Source organism: Podarcis cretensis (genome assembly GCF_951804945.1).
Source record: "Podarcis cretensis genome assembly, chromosome: 15".
Lineage (NCBI taxonomy): Eukaryota > Metazoa > Chordata > Lepidosauria > Squamata > Lacertidae > Podarcis > Podarcis cretensis.
In genome coordinates this window covers 14,296,398-14,315,069 of record NC_137185.1, presented here as the reverse complement: position 1 = coordinate 14,315,069, position 18,672 = coordinate 14,296,398, and the positions used below count along the sequence as shown (strand labels likewise).

Sequence of the window (18,672 nt, the reverse complement as noted above, 5' to 3'; positions counted from 1 at the left end):
GCCCAGTCAATTCTTTTGCTTTTTGGCCAGTGTATCTGGAGTTTTCACCAAGCTATTTACATTGTTTGGAATTTCTCCAAGCCCTTGGAGAAGGAACGTGATTTCTGAATGTAATCTCTGCTGGCGGTGGGGTGGGGGCAGTTCTCGAAGGTACTGGAGGCATCCCGCAAGTTGCAGCTGCTCCTGAAACTCTTCTAGGACTCTGGAGTAAAAGCCATTTGTCCCAGAGTTTCAAATGTCTGACACTTCCTTAAATAGAATGGGAAGGAGCAGAGTACATTTCATGGGGTGGGGTGGGGGGAATCCAGGGGGGCTATTTGCATTTCTTTTTCGCTATTTAAAAGGCCCTCCTTCAGTCTTGCCCAAAATTGGTGCACATTTTGGACACACATTTCAGCAAATTGTTCAGACCCGTCCATTGTGCTCAATTTAAAGCCAATCATTGTTTCAGGAAGTTAGACCTTCACCCCTGAGGTCTTTCGCACTGTGCTACAGTCCTGGATCTGTGACCATTTCATTGAGCTATATATATATATACCTATCTATCTGAAGCCCAGGCAGGCATATCAGTCTACTTACACAAAGTGCTTGCAGTTCATTGATCGAAGGGAAAACAGCCAATATTGGTGAGTAATCTCAGAATTTGGAAACTTCAGAAGGTATGGAAATCTGGGTATTAAGCGGGTAGGAACTGAAATCAAATAGCAGATTGATGCTGGTGGTTGTGTTGAAAATCAACCTTAGGTTTTGTTTTTGTTGGGGATGGAATGTGAGATTGTGTCAGGCGATAGTGACATATCCCAGAGGCATATTGTGGCTGGCCAAATATAGCTGCTTACGGGAGAGTCTGCTGTGGGAAAGGAGATGGAAGGCAATGAAAAAGGAGCAAGCAAATTTTCTTGGCAACAGCTTTCAGAGACTTAAAGCCTACACATACACATAATACACACGTACACATATACCGTATATTGATTGATTGATTGATTGATTGATTGATTGGCTTTTGAGACTGTAGATGTAAAAAGTCAAGCAAAAGAAATATTAAAAATCAAGCAAAAGAATGATCAAGCAAAATAATCAAGCAAAAGAAAATTTAAAAACCATACCTCTAATCATCATAACTTTGATTGAGTGAAGTACATCAGCCACATGCGATGCCTCAGCTTAGGGGAGAAAGGCAAGGAAGAAGGGGCTCAACAGAAGTATATAAAATTATGCAGTGTGGGGAGAAAGTGGAGGATGACCCAAATGGTCAAGGGGATGGAATAACTCTCCTGTGAGGAAAGGCTGCAGTGTTTGCATTGTTTTAGTTTAGAGAAAAGCTGAGAAAGAAGTGACATGATGGACTACAAAATTACAAAATTATGAAAATGGATATAGAAATGTTTTCCCCTTTTCTCACCTCTACATAGATAGACGATCAGGAGCAGTGGGGTGGGGGGGTGTTGCAATTAGACTACTGCACAAAGGTTAAATTCCCACCTGTTGCTCCTCCCACATTTGCCTCTGGCTCCGCCCACCCAGGAGTTTGACCAGAAAGGAATGCACCCTTCTGTTGATGGAGAGGGCCAGGCAGAGAGGTCTCGAGGGCCTATCCAGTCCTACATTCCTGTCCTAGACAGGATACTGTTGGTTTCTTTTCCTAGATGGATAACGCTTCGCAGCTGAAAGAGGAGGGAAATAAGTATTTCCAAGGCAATGATTATGAGAATGCTATCAAAAGCTACACCAAAGCCCTCAAGGTCGCCAAAGATAAATCGCTTCAGGCGGTGTTGTTCCGAAACCGGGCAGCTTGTTTCCTGAAAAAGGTAAAGCCAATGAGATTAAATGCCGGGTATGTTAACGGGTTGGGACGCAGGTGGCGCTGTGGGTTAAAGCCTCAGCACCTAGGACTTGCCGATCGAAAGGTCGGCGGTTCGAATCCCTGCGGCGGGGTGCGCTCCCGCTGCTCGGTCCCAGCGCCTGCCAACCTAGCAGTTCGAAAGCACCTCCGGGTGCAAGTAGATAAATAGGGACCGCTTACCAGCGGGAAGGTAAACGGCGTTTCCGTGTGCGACTCTGGCTCGCCAGAGCAGCGATGTCACGCTGGCCACGTGACCCGGAAGTGTCTCCGGACAGCGCTGGCCCCTGGCCTCTTAAGTGAGATGGGCGCACAACCCCAGAGTCTGTCAAGACTGGCCCATACGGGCAGGGGTACCTTTACCTTTACCTTTATGTTAACGGGTAGAGCATGAGACTCTTAATCTCAAGGTCATGGGTTCAAGCCCGACATTGGGAAAAAGATTCCTGCATTGCAACGGGTTGGAGTTGATGACCATGTAGTCCCATCCAACTCTACAGTTCTAGGATTCTTGATGAGGAAATTCCCCATAAAATGGGAATCAATTAGGATAAGCATTCAAATCTAATACAAGAAAATAGAGATATTGTTATGCATCAGTGCAGTAGTCCAACAATTGTTGAACTTCAGATGTCAATGGGAAGTCATTTTATGAAGTCGTGAGTGAGTTGTGTAGATACTGATTATTGAACAAGTTGACTTGCTTTTGCAGTAGTCAACCTTAAGAGGGTGTTGTGGCAGGGGGTGGGGAAGAGAATTTGGCTGAGATCAAAGCCAGCCGTCTCAGTCACTGATTCCAGCCATTTTCCTTCCCAAATTCTTAGGAGAACTATGCCCAGGCGGCGTCAGACGCATCCAGAGGTAGGTCAAACGATGGCTCTGTCATTTCAAATTTACCTCCACAAACCCAAACCATTTTTTAAAAAAGTACACAGATGGGACAGTCCCTGTTTGCATACTTGCAATCTGAATGATGTAACATAAAAGGAAAAAGGGATGAGAAAGAGAAAAAAACAAGCAAACTTCAGCATTCAAAAGGAGCTGGTCTTTCAGCAGAGCCATATGGAGTGGGCCAAATGCTTCAGCCAGATGGAATAGCTGCTGCAAGGTGACAGTTGTCATTTGCTAATTCCCCACTAGCTATCGACATCAATGCTTCAGATATTAAGGCCTTATACCGACGTAGCCAAGCTCTGGAGAAGCTGGGCAAGCTGGATCAGGCCTTCAAAGATATCCAGAGGTGTGCCACTATTGAGCCCCGGAATAAAAACTTCCAAGAGACTCTCCGTCGTCTAGGAGCCTCTATCCAGGAGAAGGTAAGCACAGAGTAAGGTTGGCACACTGGTCAATTGACTGGTCAGAGACTGTCACCCAACTGCCCGTTTTTTGACCATGGTCAGCTAATGTCAAATGTTCCAAGAATGCCACTATATGGATGGCAGCTAACTTTTTTAAGAAGAAGAAAAAGTCACAATGATAGCATTTATTATTTCCTGGGCCCCTGGCTCTAGAATGTGGAGCGTCATTTGCAATCTTGTGCAGATACGGGAAGAGAACAGCATGATTCTTTTTCCATCTTGAGTTTCTGATGCTGCTCGTCAGTGAAAACTGTGACCACATTCACACCATACATATAAAGCACCATAATAGCACTTTGCACAGTCACGGCCTCCCCCAAAGAATTCTGGGAACTGTAGTTTGTTAAGGGGTGCTAGAGAGTTGTTATTCCTCTCCCAGAGCTACAACTCCCAGAGTGCTTTAACAGTCAATCCTGCTTCATGAGTAACTCTGGGAACTGTAGCTCTGAGAGGGGAACAGGCAGTCTGTTAACAGCTCTCAGCACCCTTAATGAACTACATTTCCCATGTTGCTTTGGGGGAAGCCATGTCTGTTTAAAGTAGAATGATGCCACATTAACTATATAGTTCAGTTCTGCTGAATCAAGTTGCTCACTTAGAGCTCTCCATGGTCCTGAATTCCTGATCTGCCATATTTTGTGGGTGCTGAAGTGTTCTCTCTCACAGCTACAATTTCCAGAGTTCCCTGTAAAGAGGGATAGATTGTTAACTTCCCTGGGAACTATAGCACTGGGAGGGGGACTAGGGAGGTTTCCTAGCAACTCACAGCACCCTTAACATACTACAGTTCCCAGGATACTTTGGGGGAGAAGCCATGACTCCCCCAAGTGGTATCATAGTGCTTTCAATGAATCGTGTGAATGTGACCTGTGACAGTGGGGGTGGGGGTACGGCTAGGGAGGGTGGGGAGTCCCAAGGGCCAGAGAAAGCACACCCTTGGGCCTGAGGTTGCCCACTACTTGCTCTAGTCTAACTCATATCTTGTTTCCCAACTGACCTGGTGCAGCTGCGTGTCCAGTTCTCTACCGATGCCAGGGTCCAGCAAATGTTTGAGATCCTGCTAGATGAGAAGAGTGAGAAAGAGAAGCGAGAGAAGGTGAGGATTGATTGATTGATTAACAACCCAAAGGTGTGGCAGCAGAGTATTGCATCGTACCATATAAAAAGCAAACAAACAGTAGACAAGAGAAAGAAATGGTGACACGCCAATATAAAAAGCAAGACGCCAATATAAAAAGCAAGACATCCATATTTCCCGAGCAGGCATGAATGATGAATGTTGAGCATCTATGTCTAAAGCAAGGAAAATAAAAATCCCACCAGTGTTCCGGATCCTCCACCACCCTGGAAAATGCAGCTTATGTGTGACTTCCCCGCCCCCTTGCAATAGCCAAAGTCCATAAATTCCTTTATAATAAGTAAGATTTCTGTCCTGGCTTCCAGTTATTGAAGAACAAGAACTCAGAAGAGGATTCTTCCCAAAGGCTTTCATGCTTAAATCAGTGTGATACATATGCAGAAACACTGGTCAAACCTATTATTTATTTCATAAAATTTATACATTGCTTCATTGCAATAAAAAAGCCCCCAAAGCAGTTTTTTTAAAAGATAAAAAATAACCAATAGGAAGAATTAGCAACAATAATTTAAGATCTTCAAAAAGTTAAATTAACAATAAACTAAAAGCAGATTAAAACCCGCATCAATTTTCTAAATATCTGGGTAGGTTTACCTAAACAAATATATATCTTTTGGAGTTTATATAGTCATTCAATTATGTCAATTGCCATTTCTTTTTTAAAAACCAGGCTGCAAACAATCTCATTGTCCTTGGCCGGGAGGAAGCGGGTGCAGAGAGGATATTCCAGAACAATGGCCTGAACCTGCTACTGAGGCTGATAGACACAAAAAACCCAGAGCTAGTCCTTGCAGCGATAAGGACCCTTTCAGGAATGTGCACAGACCATAAGGCAAGGGTAAGTGTTATCTGAGGTTGCCTGGTTCACAGATCACCCTCTGCTCTACACCCTCCCCCCTGGTCCCAGACCCACTGGTGACCAAATCCTAACTTTACTTTATGTTGTTTGTATCATGCCATTCTCTCAACACAGGCATAAATTAAGGCAGATACAACTAAAGTACACAATACATATATGCGTGTGTGTGTATAGTTTTAAGCAATTAAATAAGTAACCATATTAAAACAGCATAGAGAACACTTAAAAACATTTCAAAGGACAAATAGAAAAGTACAACACTCAGAAGACACTACCAGAACAGTCAGTGAGTGGCAAATGCGCTGTTGGAAGGGGGGGGTCAGAGAGGGGTCCAGGCAAGTCTCCCATGGAAGAGAGTTCCACAGTCTGGGAGCAGCCACAGGAAAGGCCTTCTCCTTCCCCACCCTCCCAAGGGACATGGGTGGCGCTGTGGTCTAAACCACTGAGCCTCTTGGGCTTGCCGGTCAGAAGGTTGATGGTTCGAATTCCCGCAACGGGGTGAGCCCCCGTTGTTCTGTCCCGGCACTTGCCAACCCAGCAGTTTGAAAGCTCACCAGTGCAAGTAGATAAATAGGTACTGCTGTGGCGGGAAGGTAAGCGGCGTTTCCCTGTGCTCTGGTTTCCATCATGGTGTTCCGCTGCACCAGAAGTGGTTTAGTCATGCTGGCCACATAACCTGGAAAGCTGTCTATGGACAAACGCCGGCTCCCTCAGCCTGAAAGCGAGATGAGCACTGCAACTCCATAGTCGCCGTTGACTGGACTTAACTGTCCAGAGGTCCTTTACCTTTGCCCTTCCCCACTCTCCCACAGGATGGACCAATGGTCTGTCTTGATGCAAGGCATCTTCCTGAGGCCCCATGTTCCTGTGAATTTCTCTAGTCCTCTTTTTAAGCCACCCAAGTTAGTGGCTGCCACTACCTCCTGTGGGAACGAGTTTCATTGTTTTAGCGCTGCATCAGCATGAGAAAACACGGGCAGGTAAATCAATCTCTCTTTCGCTGGACAGGCAACAGCCATCCTTCACATGCTGGGAATTGACAATATCTGCCTGTGGATGTCCACCAACCATGAAGAGATCTCGCTGGCCATCTCCAACCTCCTGCAGGCCATCATTGACTCGCTAACTGGGGAAGGCAAGAAGGAAGAACATGGAAAAGAGGATGCCTTAGTGCTGGGTAATTACTGGCAACTTTGCTAACAGGTGCATTGATAAGTGCTGATCTGAGCGTTAAAGATTTTGGCGGGAAACCATGCTCTGAGTTCGAGTTCTTCATTCATCTGGAGGGCATCAGGAAGGCTGATATGAATGAAAGTTAGTCCCTGTGCATATTATTTCTTTACATAAATATTTCTGTCATTAAAATAATCAAAGAGGTTTACAGCCCTGAGGTTACCAACAAATGGACTACAGTGGCCAGGCTGTCCCTGTTCAGAAATGGATGGATAGTAACAGCTACACCAATCACTTTGACCGTGCTTTGCCCAACTTTCTTTTATTTGCATAGACACAAAGAAGGACCTGAAGGCAGTCACAATGCGCCTCCTAGACATGCTCCCCAATAAAAAGGTGTCTGGACAAGGCCGAGACCGTGCTCTCAATTTGCTCAATAAGAACATACCAAGGAAGGACCTGAGAATCCCTGACAACAGCAGGACCCTGTTTGTCATTGACAACGGTAAGCCCAGCACCAATATCCTCTTTTCCTGCTGGTCCAGATCTGACAACAGGTAGAGAGAGGCAGTGTAGCACAATAGTTAGAGTGTTGGACTATGACTTGGGAGACCAGGGTTTGAATCCCCACTCAACCAGGAAGCTCCCTGGGGACTCTAGGGCCGGTCACTCACTGTCTCTCACTCACTATCCCACAGAGTTGTTGTGGGGATTAAATAAGAAGAAGGAGAACCACAGACACCACCTTGAGCTCCTTGGAAGAAAGGAGGCCTTGGCCCAATATACCTGAAGGGGCGTCTCCACCCCCATTGTTCAGCCCAGACACTGAGGTCCAGCACCGAGGGACTTCTGGCAGTTCCCTCACTGTGAGGTTACAGGGAACCTGGCAGAGGGCCTTCTTGGTAGTGGCGCCCACACTGTGGAATGCCCTCCAGCCAGATGTCAAGGAAATCAACAACCCTCTGACTTTTAGAAGACACCTAAAGGCAGCCCTGTTTAGGGAAGTTTTTAGTGTTTGATGTTTTATTGTGTTTTTAATATTCTGTTGGGAGCTGCCCAGAGTGGCTGGGGAAACCCTGCCAGATGGGCGGGGTATAAATAATAAATTGTTGTTGTTTAGAACTAGAAGCCACAGAGATATATCTGATTCCCATAAGGGGACTCTCTTAGATGCCAACTCCAGAGGAAGATACGAAGCTGCCTTATAGAGAGCCAGACCATTGCTCCCTCTAGCCCAGTGTTGTCTACACAGGCTGGCAGAAGCTCCTCAGGGGTTCAGGCAGGGGAATTCTCAGCTCTGCTCGGAGATGTTATTGGGGATTGAACCTAGGGCCTTCTGTATGCAGAGCATGTGCTCAATTGCTGAGCCCTGTCCAAGGTTGCATCTCTGCATTTGCGTCTAAATTGACCCTGTGTTCTCTCCCTGCCCCCTGCTCTGCTCCCAGGTCTCAAGAAGATCCTGAAAGTTGCTGGCCAGATCCCTGACATGCCAAACTGCCTCCCTTTGACTGAGAACACCCAGCTGACAGCTTCAGTGCTCCTGAACAAGCTGTATGACGATTTGCGGTGTGACCCAGAGAGGGATAACTTCAGGCTGCTCTGCGAAGAGTACATCCAGTGAGTAAGGGGGCTGTGTGTCCTGCTTTACAAATGACAGGACTTCTCTACTTGAAGAGCTGCCCATTTCAAGTCTGGTTTAAAGATAACTCCAAGAAGGGAGGGCAGTTTAGCTGGGGAGGAGGGAGGCTTGAAGTCGACCAACCACAGTGAGCACCTACACAGACCCACCTGGTCACAGGAAGAATGTAAGAACATAAGAAGGGCCTGCTGGATCAAGCCAATGGCCCATCTAGTCCAGCATCTTGTTCTCAGAGTGGCCAACGAAAGGGAAACCCACAAGCAGGACCTGAGCACAAGAGCATTCTTTCCTCCTGTAGTCTCCAGGGACTGGTATTCAGAAACATTGCTGCCTCCAACTGTGGGGGCAGAGCACAGCCATTGTGGCTAATAGCCATTGATAGCCCTCTCCTCCAAAAATTTGCCCAATCCCCTTTTAAAGCCATCCAGGCTGGTGGCCATTCCTGTCTCCTGTGGCAGGGAGTTCCATAGTTGAACTATGCACTGTGTGGAGAAGTCATTCATTTTACCTGTCCCCAAAATCCCAACATTCAGCTTCATTGGATGACCGTGAGGTCTACCATTAAGAGAGGGAGAATAACTTCTCCATGCCACGTGCCATTTTATAGTCTCCCTCCACCTGGGTGAGATGCAGGGCTTTTTTCAGCCAGAGCTCACTGGAGCTCAGCTCCAGCCCCTCTCAGGCAGGTGGGTGCCCTTGCCATTCTAAGAGAACAAGGGAAGTGTTCTTGGTGAGCTCTAGCACCTCTTTTTCTAGAAAAAAAATAGTACTGGTGAAATGGATTGTATTTCTAATTAAATCATGGGTGGATATCCTGAGTTTCCCCAAACCCCAATGGGCCATTTTGATGGGTAGATAAGGAGACCATGCCTTCTACTTCCTTCCTTCCTTCCTTCCTTCCTTCCTTCCTTCCTTCCTTCCTTCCTTCCTTCCTTCCTCTGCTCTTCCATGTTTCTAGGAGCAAAATTGACCCCCAGGACATGGACAAGACTCTGCACGCCATCCAGACCGTGTCTGGGGTCCTGCAGGGGCCTTTTGATTTGGGGAACAAACTGCTGGGCATGAAAGGGGTCATGGAGATGATGGTGGCTCTCTGTGGCTCCGAGCGAGAGATTGATCAGCTGGTGGCCGTGGAAGCCCTGATCCACGCTTCGACCAAGTTGAGCCGGGCCACCTTCATCATCACCAACGGGATCAGCCTGCTGAAGGAAATCTACAAGAAGACCCAGAATGAGAAGATCAAGATCAGAGCTCTGGTGGTCAGTTCTCCTGGCTCAGGGGTGGATGGGGAACCGTGGGGAACCCGGCTCCCCATAGTCACTGGGGCAACCTTACCTCCCCTGCAAACACGTGAGATGGTTGATTATCCGCAATGCAGGAAGGCTTTCCCTATGGCAAGGTTTAATGTTCTCCCTTCTAATGTTATTAGATGACAGATACAACAAAACCCCAATGAACGGCAGTTGCTGCCCTTGTAGCAATACTGAGGTGAAGTCCATCATGCATATCCTTCCCTGATGCAGTTTCAATCAAGGAACTAGGAAAGACTTAATACACCCCATTATGCAGCCCCCCCCCCCGGCCGCTCTTATGATCACTTTGCTATTGGTTCCCATAAACCAATCACAGAGCAAATGGCAACATTTTTTAATATGGCCTTCGTAGAATTGTAGAGCTGGAAGGGACCATGAGAGTCATCTGGTCCAACTTCCTGCAATGTAGAAATCCTTTTGCCCAACATAGGGCTCAAACCCACGATCCTAAGATTAAGATTCTCGTGCTCTACCAACTGAACTATCCTAGTACCACTTGTGAGTTAGACCACATGATTTCTGTCTGTTTATGTTGCAAACCACCCTGTGATCTTTGGATGAAGGGCGGTACAACAACAACAACAACAACAACATCCTATTTAGGATTATAATTCTGTGTTTTAGTTGTATTAAGGTGTGCTAATGTTGTTGTCAATTGTTATAAAATAGTTACAGAAGGCTGACTAAAAATGAAGAGAATGATGGGCGAGGTACCTTTTTGGGGGAAGGTGTGTAGGGTCTGTACCAGCCCTCCAACCTTGCAGCCAGGAAGCCTACAAAACCTAATGCTGAACGATTTGTGCTGTAGGTGGAGGTCTAGATTTTGAAGTTCATGCCACAGCAGAGTTTCATTTTTAAAAGGGTGTGTGTGTGTGGCTATGCCAGTGCAATACTGAGCCCACCAATACCTCCTTGATTCTCTTCCCAGGGCCTTTGCAAGCTGGGCTCCGCCGGGGGCACAGACTATGGCCTGCGACAATTTGCCGAAGGGTCAACAGAGAAGCTGGCCAGGCAGTGCCGGAAGTGAGTGGCAGAAAACCGACTTCGGGGACGAGGGGTGGAGGAGTTGGGAGAGCAGATTCCACAACAGATGCTGCCTCTCTCGGTCTCTCAAGTTTGCATGCCAGACTAACTGCTAGCTCCTCCCAGTCACCTTCTGGAAGCGTATTCTTCAAACACCCCAGCAAGACTCTTAGGTCCATGTGGTGTGTAATATCCTAGCATTTCTGTAACAAAATCACATCTTCCATTCTCTGGTAACTTCCAGATTGGATTGCTGCAGTGCGTTCCACATAGGGCTGCCCTTGAAGATTATTCGGAAACTTCACTCGGTCTAAAATACAGCTGCCAGATTACTGGCTGGGGTTCCATTTAAATCTGATATAAACCCTGTTTTGAAACAGCTGCAATGGTATTGGTGTTTAAAGCCCTAAATGACTCAGGCCCCAAATGTCTGAAAGACCACATCCTTTCCTACAGACCCTCTCAGGTGCTGAGATCTGCAAAGTAGGCCCTCTTGGTAGTTTCTCCACCCTGTAGGAGCTGGCCTGGGAGAGAGCCTTCTCTGTGGTGGCCCCTAAGCTATGAAACTCCCTCCTCACAGAGATGCATCTGGCACCTTCACTGCACAGCTTCTGGAGAATGCTGAAGGTGCACCTCTTTACCCTGGCCTTTGGCAATGAGGATTGCGGGTTATTTTAAATTGTTTTTAGTATTGTATTTTAATGCTGTAACCCACCCTGGGATGAGAGAGAGAGAGAGAGAGAGAGAGAGAGAGAGAGAGAGAATGACAATAATATAGTGGAACCTCAGGTTACATACGCTTCAGGTTACAGACTCCGCTAACCCAGAAATAGTGCTTCAGGTTAAGAACTTTGCTTCAGGATGAGAAGAGAAATCGTGCGCCAGTGGCATGACGGTAGCAAGAGGCCTCATTAGCTAAAGTGGTGTTTCAGAACAGTTTCAGGTTAAGAACGGACCTCCGGAACGAATTAAGTACTTAACCTGAGGTACCACTGTAATACTGTTTTGCAAATAATCTGGATATTTAAAGAGTCCAAGGACATCAGTTTAAAATCTGTTCTTCTCCAATATCTTACCCAACATTTGCCTTACTGAGCCTCATCTTCCTTGCCTCGTTCCTTCAGATGGCTGTGCAACCCCGCCATTGACACCCGCACAAGGAAGTGGGCCATAGAAGGTCTTGCTTACTTGACCCTGGATGCCGACGTGAAGGATGACTTTGTGGAGGATGAGCCAGCCATGCAAGCCATGTTTGAATTAGCCAAGGTAGGCTGTATCACACATGCGCTTGCGTGAATGCCACATACATGCAGATCGTTGCGGCCCTAATTGCCCCTAATTTTCCACCATTATTTTCACAAAATAATGTCCCAGGTGGCTCAACTGAACCAGTGGCGTAGCATGGGGGGTGCAGGGGGGGCCGGCCACACCGGGCGCAACATCTGGGGGTTAGGGAAATCCATGGTTAGGGGGCGCAAATCCACGGGTTAGGGGGCGCAAATCCATGGGTTAGGGGGCGCAAATTACTTGCCTTGCCCCGGGTGCTGATAACCCACGCTACGCCACTGAACTGAACAAATATAAATCATAAGCATAATGGAAATAGACATAATCACAATTCTTTGATATGCAGAACTGGCACTGTTAATAGGTGCCACATAAACCCTTTCCACATTTGTAAAAACTCAATCTTTTAGATATGCAACCCTTGGACTGGACAAAGGTCTCCCTTGCTTTCAAAGTCTCTCTCACTTTAAATACCTGATTTTATCTTCTTTTTTTTAAAAAAAAAAACTTTGATTTTGCGTTTTACAGACAAGCGACAAAACCATTTTGTACTCAGTGGCCACCGTCTTGGTGAACTGCACCAACAGCTACGATGTCAAGGAAATTATCCCGGAACTCGTGCAATTGGCCAAGTTTTCCAAGCAGCATGTTCCTGAGGAACACCCAAAGGTAGCCGGCCGGTCATCCTTGGCAACACCAAATGCTGTTAATAACTAGCAGGAAAGAACTCTGCCCTAGCAATGGGAGAGAATTTTTATTCAGTTTGCGCTGGAAAAGCAAACCTACCTATTTCGCACTTTACAAAACAGTACCAGAACTGAAGCAAAGCTATGCTCCAAAATTCTCACCACCTTTTCCCCTTGCTGTTCTCCAATAAAGTATTATGTACAAAAAGGCAGTTAACATATAATTTAAAACAGTTGAAAGCACAAAAACAAATATATTAAAAACCTATTAGTGAAAACAACATACAAAATGAATGTATGTAATTTCATTCATTTTTACCTCCTTATAAACATCTGGCTAATGTGTTCTCTGTGCTTCTTACCTGGGTCCTTTAATGCTGTTCACTGACCATAATAATAAATATTGAACCTGGTTTGGAAAAGCATTATATTAGGGGGAAAGCTTTGCAAAAATGTGTGCATTATGGATATAGATATTAGGCAAAAGTGCAGACAAATGTGTATATCCAGGAGAAACTCGCATTAAAATCCTGATTAATTTTCATGAGGGCTTGTTAAAAAAAAAATCGCAACCTGATGTAGAAATATCAGGAACTGAAGAGTGGGAAAACGGGAAACTGAAATATATTTATTTATTACATTTATATACCACCTTTTCCACCAAGGCACTCCGCGAAGTGTACGTGGTTTTCCTCCTCACTATTTTATCCTCACAACAACCCTGTGAGGTAGGTTGGGCTGAGAGACAACTCGCCTTTAAGGTCATACCCAGTGTGAGTGAGGATTTGAACTCTGGTTCTCCCAAGGCCCTAGTCAAACACACTAACCACTATACCCCACCAGAAATTGACAGATCCACCCATCCCTACTCCTCCACAGAGTGGCAGGGACCAAGATTAAAGTTGGGCTTCACCACAACTCCTTACTCTCCCACAGGACAAGAAGGATTTTGTCTCAAAGCGGGTCAAACGGTTGGTCGCTGCCGGAGTCACCTCCTCCCTGGTCTGCATGGTGAAAGCGGACAGCGCCATTTTGACCGATCAGACCAAAGAGCTCTTAGCCAGGTAAGCTGCCTCGCTTCTGCCTTTTCAGAATTCTCAGGCGATAGCAGGATGCAACAGGAAAGTCATTTTAGGAAAGCCTGAAATGCCAGTGCAGGATACAAGGGTGAGCAGTATACCCTCACAGACTCTAGATTCCAGAGAAGCGTCCAACAAAGTCTTGTGTCTGTTTCTGCCCTGAATGATGTTCACACCCTGAATCGGTACTTCAGGGTGAAAGCTGAAGATGTTCCTGTTAATAGTGAGGTTTGGAGGGGGGTGCCATTCATTATATGGCCAAAATGGCACCACCCAGGAATCCCCAGGAATGTTTCAGACAAACAATCAGCCCCTGCCAGCACAGAGACAGACCATTGCTTTTGGGACGTAATCAACAACAACAGGGGACACTTATCCCAAACGTATGTTTCTCTTCCTACAGAGTTTTTCTTGCTTTGTGTGAAGATGCCAAGGACCGTGGTACCATCGTTGCTCAAGGGGGTGGAAAGGTAATTCTTTCAGCTTCCTATTTCAGATGCTCCTATTTAGGAATACTTTGTGCAATTAATCTGGGGGGACGTGTGTGTGTGTGTGTGTGTGTGTGTGTGTGTGTTGTTGTTGTTGTTGAGGCTTTTTTTTTTTTTTGCATAATGTGCAAATAAGAATTTAGGGTAGAACGCTCAGCCAACAGGGACATTCAACTGTGAGCCTACCTGGTGTCATCACCTAATTTGTTGTTCTTAGGCCCTGATCCCATTGGCTTTGGAAGGCACAGAAGTTGGCAAAATCAAAGCGTCACACGCCCTGGCCAAGATCGCAGCCATCTCCAATCCAGACATTGCATTCCCTGGGGAGAGGGTGAGTCAATCCATGGCATATTTGGAACATGGTTATGTTTGTGTGAACAGAGCAGAGTCCAGCAACTGGAGAGCACCAGGAGCACATTTATTACTTTAAAACAAGGAGAGGGCAACTTTTATCAGCCCAAAAGCAACATTCCCTTTCTGGACAAGCTTCTAGGGGCTGAATGCCAGTGGTGGTTGGGGGCTGGAGGCAAAAGTGAGCAGAGCAAGGACTGCACATTTTCCCTTTGTACAGAAGGCCTTTTGTTCAGAAAGGCGTCTGCTCTGTTGTTGGGTGTGGCAGGTTCTGAATGGCCACAGGGCTCCAGGGTGCCCCAGGGTGACATCCATTTGCCTGCCTCTCCCACAGGTGTATGAAGTCGTGCGTCCTCTGGTCAGTTTGCTGAACACCGAGCGGGATGGGCTACAGAACTACGAGGCTCTTCTGGGTCTCACCAACTTTTCAGGGAGGAGCGACAAGCTCAGGTGATTTACAGCAGCCATTTTGTTCCCCTGGGGGATTCATGGCCTCCTGCTATTGGTAGACAGCCTGATGTGGCCAAGATAGGGATCTATGTTTCTCATGTAAGAAAGGACTTATTCCCACAGCGCATTGTTAAACTATGAAACTCACTCCCACAGGAGGCACGCCCATCAATGGCCCCAGAAAAAACGGGACATCCCATTTTTTCTTATGAGACGACAGCAGCCAAAATGCTCATTGCAATCTCACGCTGCACTTTTGGGGGGCATGGTGCCCCAAACACACTTTTTTAGCGCTGTGCCCCCCCCCCCGCACGCTTTTTAGGGGGCTGCAATCTCACACAGGTCACATGACTCGTGTGGGAGTTTGGCTCTGCAAGATGGTGCCTTGGTTTTGGGCCTCTTCATATTGGAAGGTATGAGGAGTCATGTGGGCAGAAGCGATGTTGCAGGTCAGCTGGAATCAAATGTCACAAAGAAGCCAATGGGATTCCTCCTGGTGCTTCATAAGCTGCAGGCCACAACCAGGCCTGAGAGTGGCCTGCCGGTTAGGTGGAGACCAGGGATGCTAACTTGAATAAGATATTGTGGGGGCCCAGGTAAGTCCTGCCCCGCATAACTGATCACATGGTACATTGCACACACACCACTTGAATGGGAATGCCCATCAACTTTGTGGGGGCCCAGCCCCCTCAAATACTTTATTGTGGGGGCCGAAACCCCTATTGCCCCTCGGAGTTGGCTCCTAAATTGGAGACCACATTTCACTCAGACTCCCTGCCCCAAGGTTGCCTGCAGGATTCCACCCTGAGGGGTGCAGAATTTTACTACATCTTGCAATTCACATGCTAGTGTGTGCTCTGCAATTTCACACGCACACGTTGCTTCTTTCAGACAAAAGATCATCAAAGAGAAAGCCCTGCCTGACATTGAGAACTACATGTTTGAAAACCATGATCAGCTTCGGCAGGCGGCCACAGAGTGCATGTGCAACCTCGTGGTGAACAAAGAGGTAAAATAGCCCTTGTTATTCAACGGAGGGCAACCTGTAGCCCGATTTGGCCTGCCATGGGTTCCAATTTGGCCCACAAGGCTATAGGTCCCCCAATACTGTCCCTTTTTGTTGTGGTTAAAAGGTAAAGGTAAAGGGACCCCTGACCATTAGGTCCAGTCGTGACCGACTCTGGGGTTGCGGCGCTCATCTCTCTTTATTGGCCAAGGGAGCCGGCATACAGTTTCCGGGTCATGTGGCCAGCATGAGTAAGCCGCTTCTGGCGAACCAGAGCAGCGCACAGAAATGCCGTTTACCTTCCCGCCGGAGTGGTACCTATTTATCTACTTGCACTTTGATGTGCTTTCAAACTGCTAGGTTGGCAGGAGCAGGGACTGAGCAACGGGAGCTCACCCCGTCGCGGGGATTCGAACCACCGACCTTCTGATCGGCAAGTCCTAGGCTGTGTGGTTTAACCCACAGCACCACCCGCATCGCATTTTTGTTGTGGTGGTGGTTAGGGGATGAATTAATCCAGATCTCTCTCATTTCCGCCCACCTCTGCCCCCTGCACCAGGTTCAAGAGAGATTCATAGCAGATGGGAATGACCGACTGAAACTGCTCGTGTTGCTGTGTGGTGAGGACGACGACAAAGTCCAGAACGCCGCAGCAGGAGCCCTAGCTATGCTCACGGCTGCCCACAAGAGACTCTGCCATAAGCTGACCGAAGTGGTAAGGGTCTCATTGCCCTTGAGCATAAAGTGTGTGTTGAAAGTTGCATCTGTATGAGGAAAGTTTGCAGTGCTGGGTACCTTGTAATATAGAGAAGAGGCGAGTAAGAGGTAACATGATATAAGTTTATAAAACAATTCATGGCATGGAGAAATTGGATAGAGATTTTTTTCTCTCCCTCTCTTATAACACTAGAACTCATGTGCAACCAATGAAGCTGATTGTGGGAAGATTCAGGACAGATAAAATAAAGTAGTTTGTCATGCATTGGAGAAACTATGGAACTCCCTCCTGCAGGAGGCAGTGATGGCCACCAACTTGGATGGCTTTAAAAGAGGACTGAACAAATTCATGGAGGAGAGGGCTATTGATGGCTCAGCTCTGTCACAACAGTCAGAGGCACCTATGCTTCAGAATGTCAGTTGCTGGAAACTGCAAGAGGAGAGAGGGCTTCTAGTTGTCCCCTGTGAGAACAGGATGCTCGACTAGATGGGCCACTGGCCTGATCCAGAAGGCTCTTGGTTTTATGATGGCTAAAATAGAACCTTGAGGCTTTTTGGAGCTCCTGTGCCTTTAATTTGAAGCGTCCTCTTGGTAGCTTCTCTCTCTAATTCTGTCCCCTTTAGTGTCTATAAATTGTCAATAGTTGATGTTCACCACTGCTGGGCTTCTGGGGAGCTTTCTTCAGCAGTTTTCTCATTTTCTTTTCTTCCTTTTCTATTCTGTGATTTCTTAAAAATAATAATAAGATGAAGAAATTAGTAACAAAAGCCCTCTCATCATGCAGGAAATGCCTGAGTTAATTCAGAAATACCGTAATTCACCACTAATTTAGCCCTGAAAAGGAAGCAATTAGAGAAAAAAGCTTGGTGAGGGGCCTCATAACAATTATCAGCAGCCTTAACAAACTACAATACCCAAGATACTTGGGAGGAAGTCATGCTTGTTAAAGTGGTATAAGGGTGTTTTACTTGTATGGTGTGGACTAGCACCTTGAACAGTTCTGTGCAGTTACACATTTCAAAGATGTGCAAGTAACCTAGCAAATCTTATTCTTGCAGACAACCCAGTGGCTGGAGATTCTTCAGAGGCTCTGCCTCCACGACAAGCTCAACGTACAGCACCGTGGGCTCGTGATTGTTTACAACTTAATCCACGCAGACCAAGAGCTGGCTAAGAAACTAGTGGAAAGTGAGATGCTGGAAATCCTGACCATTGTTGGGAAGCAGGCTGATGACCCCCAGAAGCAGCATGTCCTAAAGGTGGCTCGGGAATGTCTCGTGAAGTTCATGGACTATGGAATGATCAAACCTATGTCTCCATCATAAAGGCACAGGAAATCTAAGATCTAAAAAGAATGAGGACTAGAGGAGTGGCAAGGAAGTGATCCGACATGTAAAGAACTTACATTGGAAAACTGAAGCGTTATTTCCAAAGCTTTGACACAATGCAAATGTTTTTGCCCACAGAAATAGCCCTCAGATTTGTTTCTTCAGGGGGAATCACAATTTGTTTCTGGCTAGCAAACCTCCTTTCCAAAGCAACTTCCTGTTAAAGTTTTGGAGCGTCAGAAAACAACCTGCAATGTTTGAAATAACAAAAAAAACAAAAAAAACCACCCTTTTGTTTTAGAGGTTCCTGATGTAGTTTTTATAATTATATTATTCTCACTGTCTTTTGAACAATTTGACTTGTTGGAAACTCTAACAACGTTTAACATAGACTCCTCGCTAGAGAAATTCGTGTGATGGTTCTTGTTATAATGTGGTGATTCACTAATAAAATAGTTGGTGCAGAAAAATTGCACATTGTGCAGCTTCCTTAAAATGACAAATAGCATAATAGTGAATGGTTTGGGTAATATTGTGACATGCCACCCCAATCTCCAAACTGTTAAGAGGTTCCAGGCCCTTACTCATGGTTTCGTGACCTTGGAATACCGTATTGGCCCAAATATAAGCCGCATCCAGAAATAAGCCGCACCTCTAAAATTCAAGGCTTACTTGCGGGTATGGCCAGCATCCTGGCACTACCGCTCTGAACGGGGAACAGGAGCGGCTGGTACCAGCTTGGGGAGGTAGTGCCAGGAGTGCCAGGAAGCAGTAGTACCGGTAGGCAAGTGCGCAGTGTTTGGTTCCGAATATAAGCTGTGGATACAGAGTACACGTTTCACGGGGCCTCTTTTAAAAGACTCACCCTGTATATGTGTGTGTAAATAAACCATCTATCATAAAGGCACCATAGTCTCTGCTGTACCTCATTTTGAA

General features: G+C 46.4%; 1 protein-coding gene across 2 annotated transcripts; it reads left to right on the top strand.

Moving 5' to 3' along the window:
• Nucleotides 1-415: 415 nt before the first annotated feature.
• UNC45B (unc-45 myosin chaperone B) lies at nucleotides 416-18,643 on the top strand. Of its 2 annotated transcripts, none has more exons than XM_079956015.1 (20): nucleotides 416-626; nucleotides 1,647-1,808; nucleotides 2,665-2,701; nucleotides 2,981-3,156; nucleotides 4,205-4,294; nucleotides 5,007-5,174; nucleotides 6,204-6,372; nucleotides 6,703-6,873; nucleotides 7,814-7,985; nucleotides 8,966-9,266; nucleotides 10,249-10,343; nucleotides 11,468-11,609; nucleotides 12,159-12,299; nucleotides 13,253-13,380; nucleotides 13,799-13,865; nucleotides 14,101-14,214; nucleotides 14,569-14,684; nucleotides 15,576-15,693; nucleotides 16,250-16,405; nucleotides 17,467-18,643. In XM_079956015.1, the coding sequence occupies exons 2-20, from the start codon at nucleotides 1,647-1,649 to the stop codon at nucleotides 17,731-17,733; spliced, it is 2,790 nt and encodes a 929-aa protein (XP_079812141.1). In that variant the 5' UTR covers nucleotides 416-626; the 3' UTR covers nucleotides 17,734-18,643. The 2 variants fall into 2 exon arrangements, with proteins under 2 accessions (XP_079812141.1, XP_079812140.1); XM_079956014.1 differs by having other exon boundaries at nucleotides 544-659.
• Nucleotides 18,644-18,672: the final 29 nt, after the last annotated feature.

Coding starts and splice junctions, on each gene's coding strand:
- UNC45B (XM_079956015.1), top strand. CDS start 1,647: ATGGATAACGCTTCGCAGCTGAAAGAGGAGGGAAATAAGTATTTCCAA. Junction 12,300..13,252: donor TTCCTGAGGAACACCCAAAG/GTAGCCGGCCGG, acceptor ACTCTCCCACAG/GACAAGAAGGATTTTGTCTC. Junction 13,866..14,100: donor TTGCTCAAGGGGGTGGAAAG/GTAATTCTTTCA, acceptor TGTTGTTCTTAG/GCCCTGATCCCATTGGCTTT.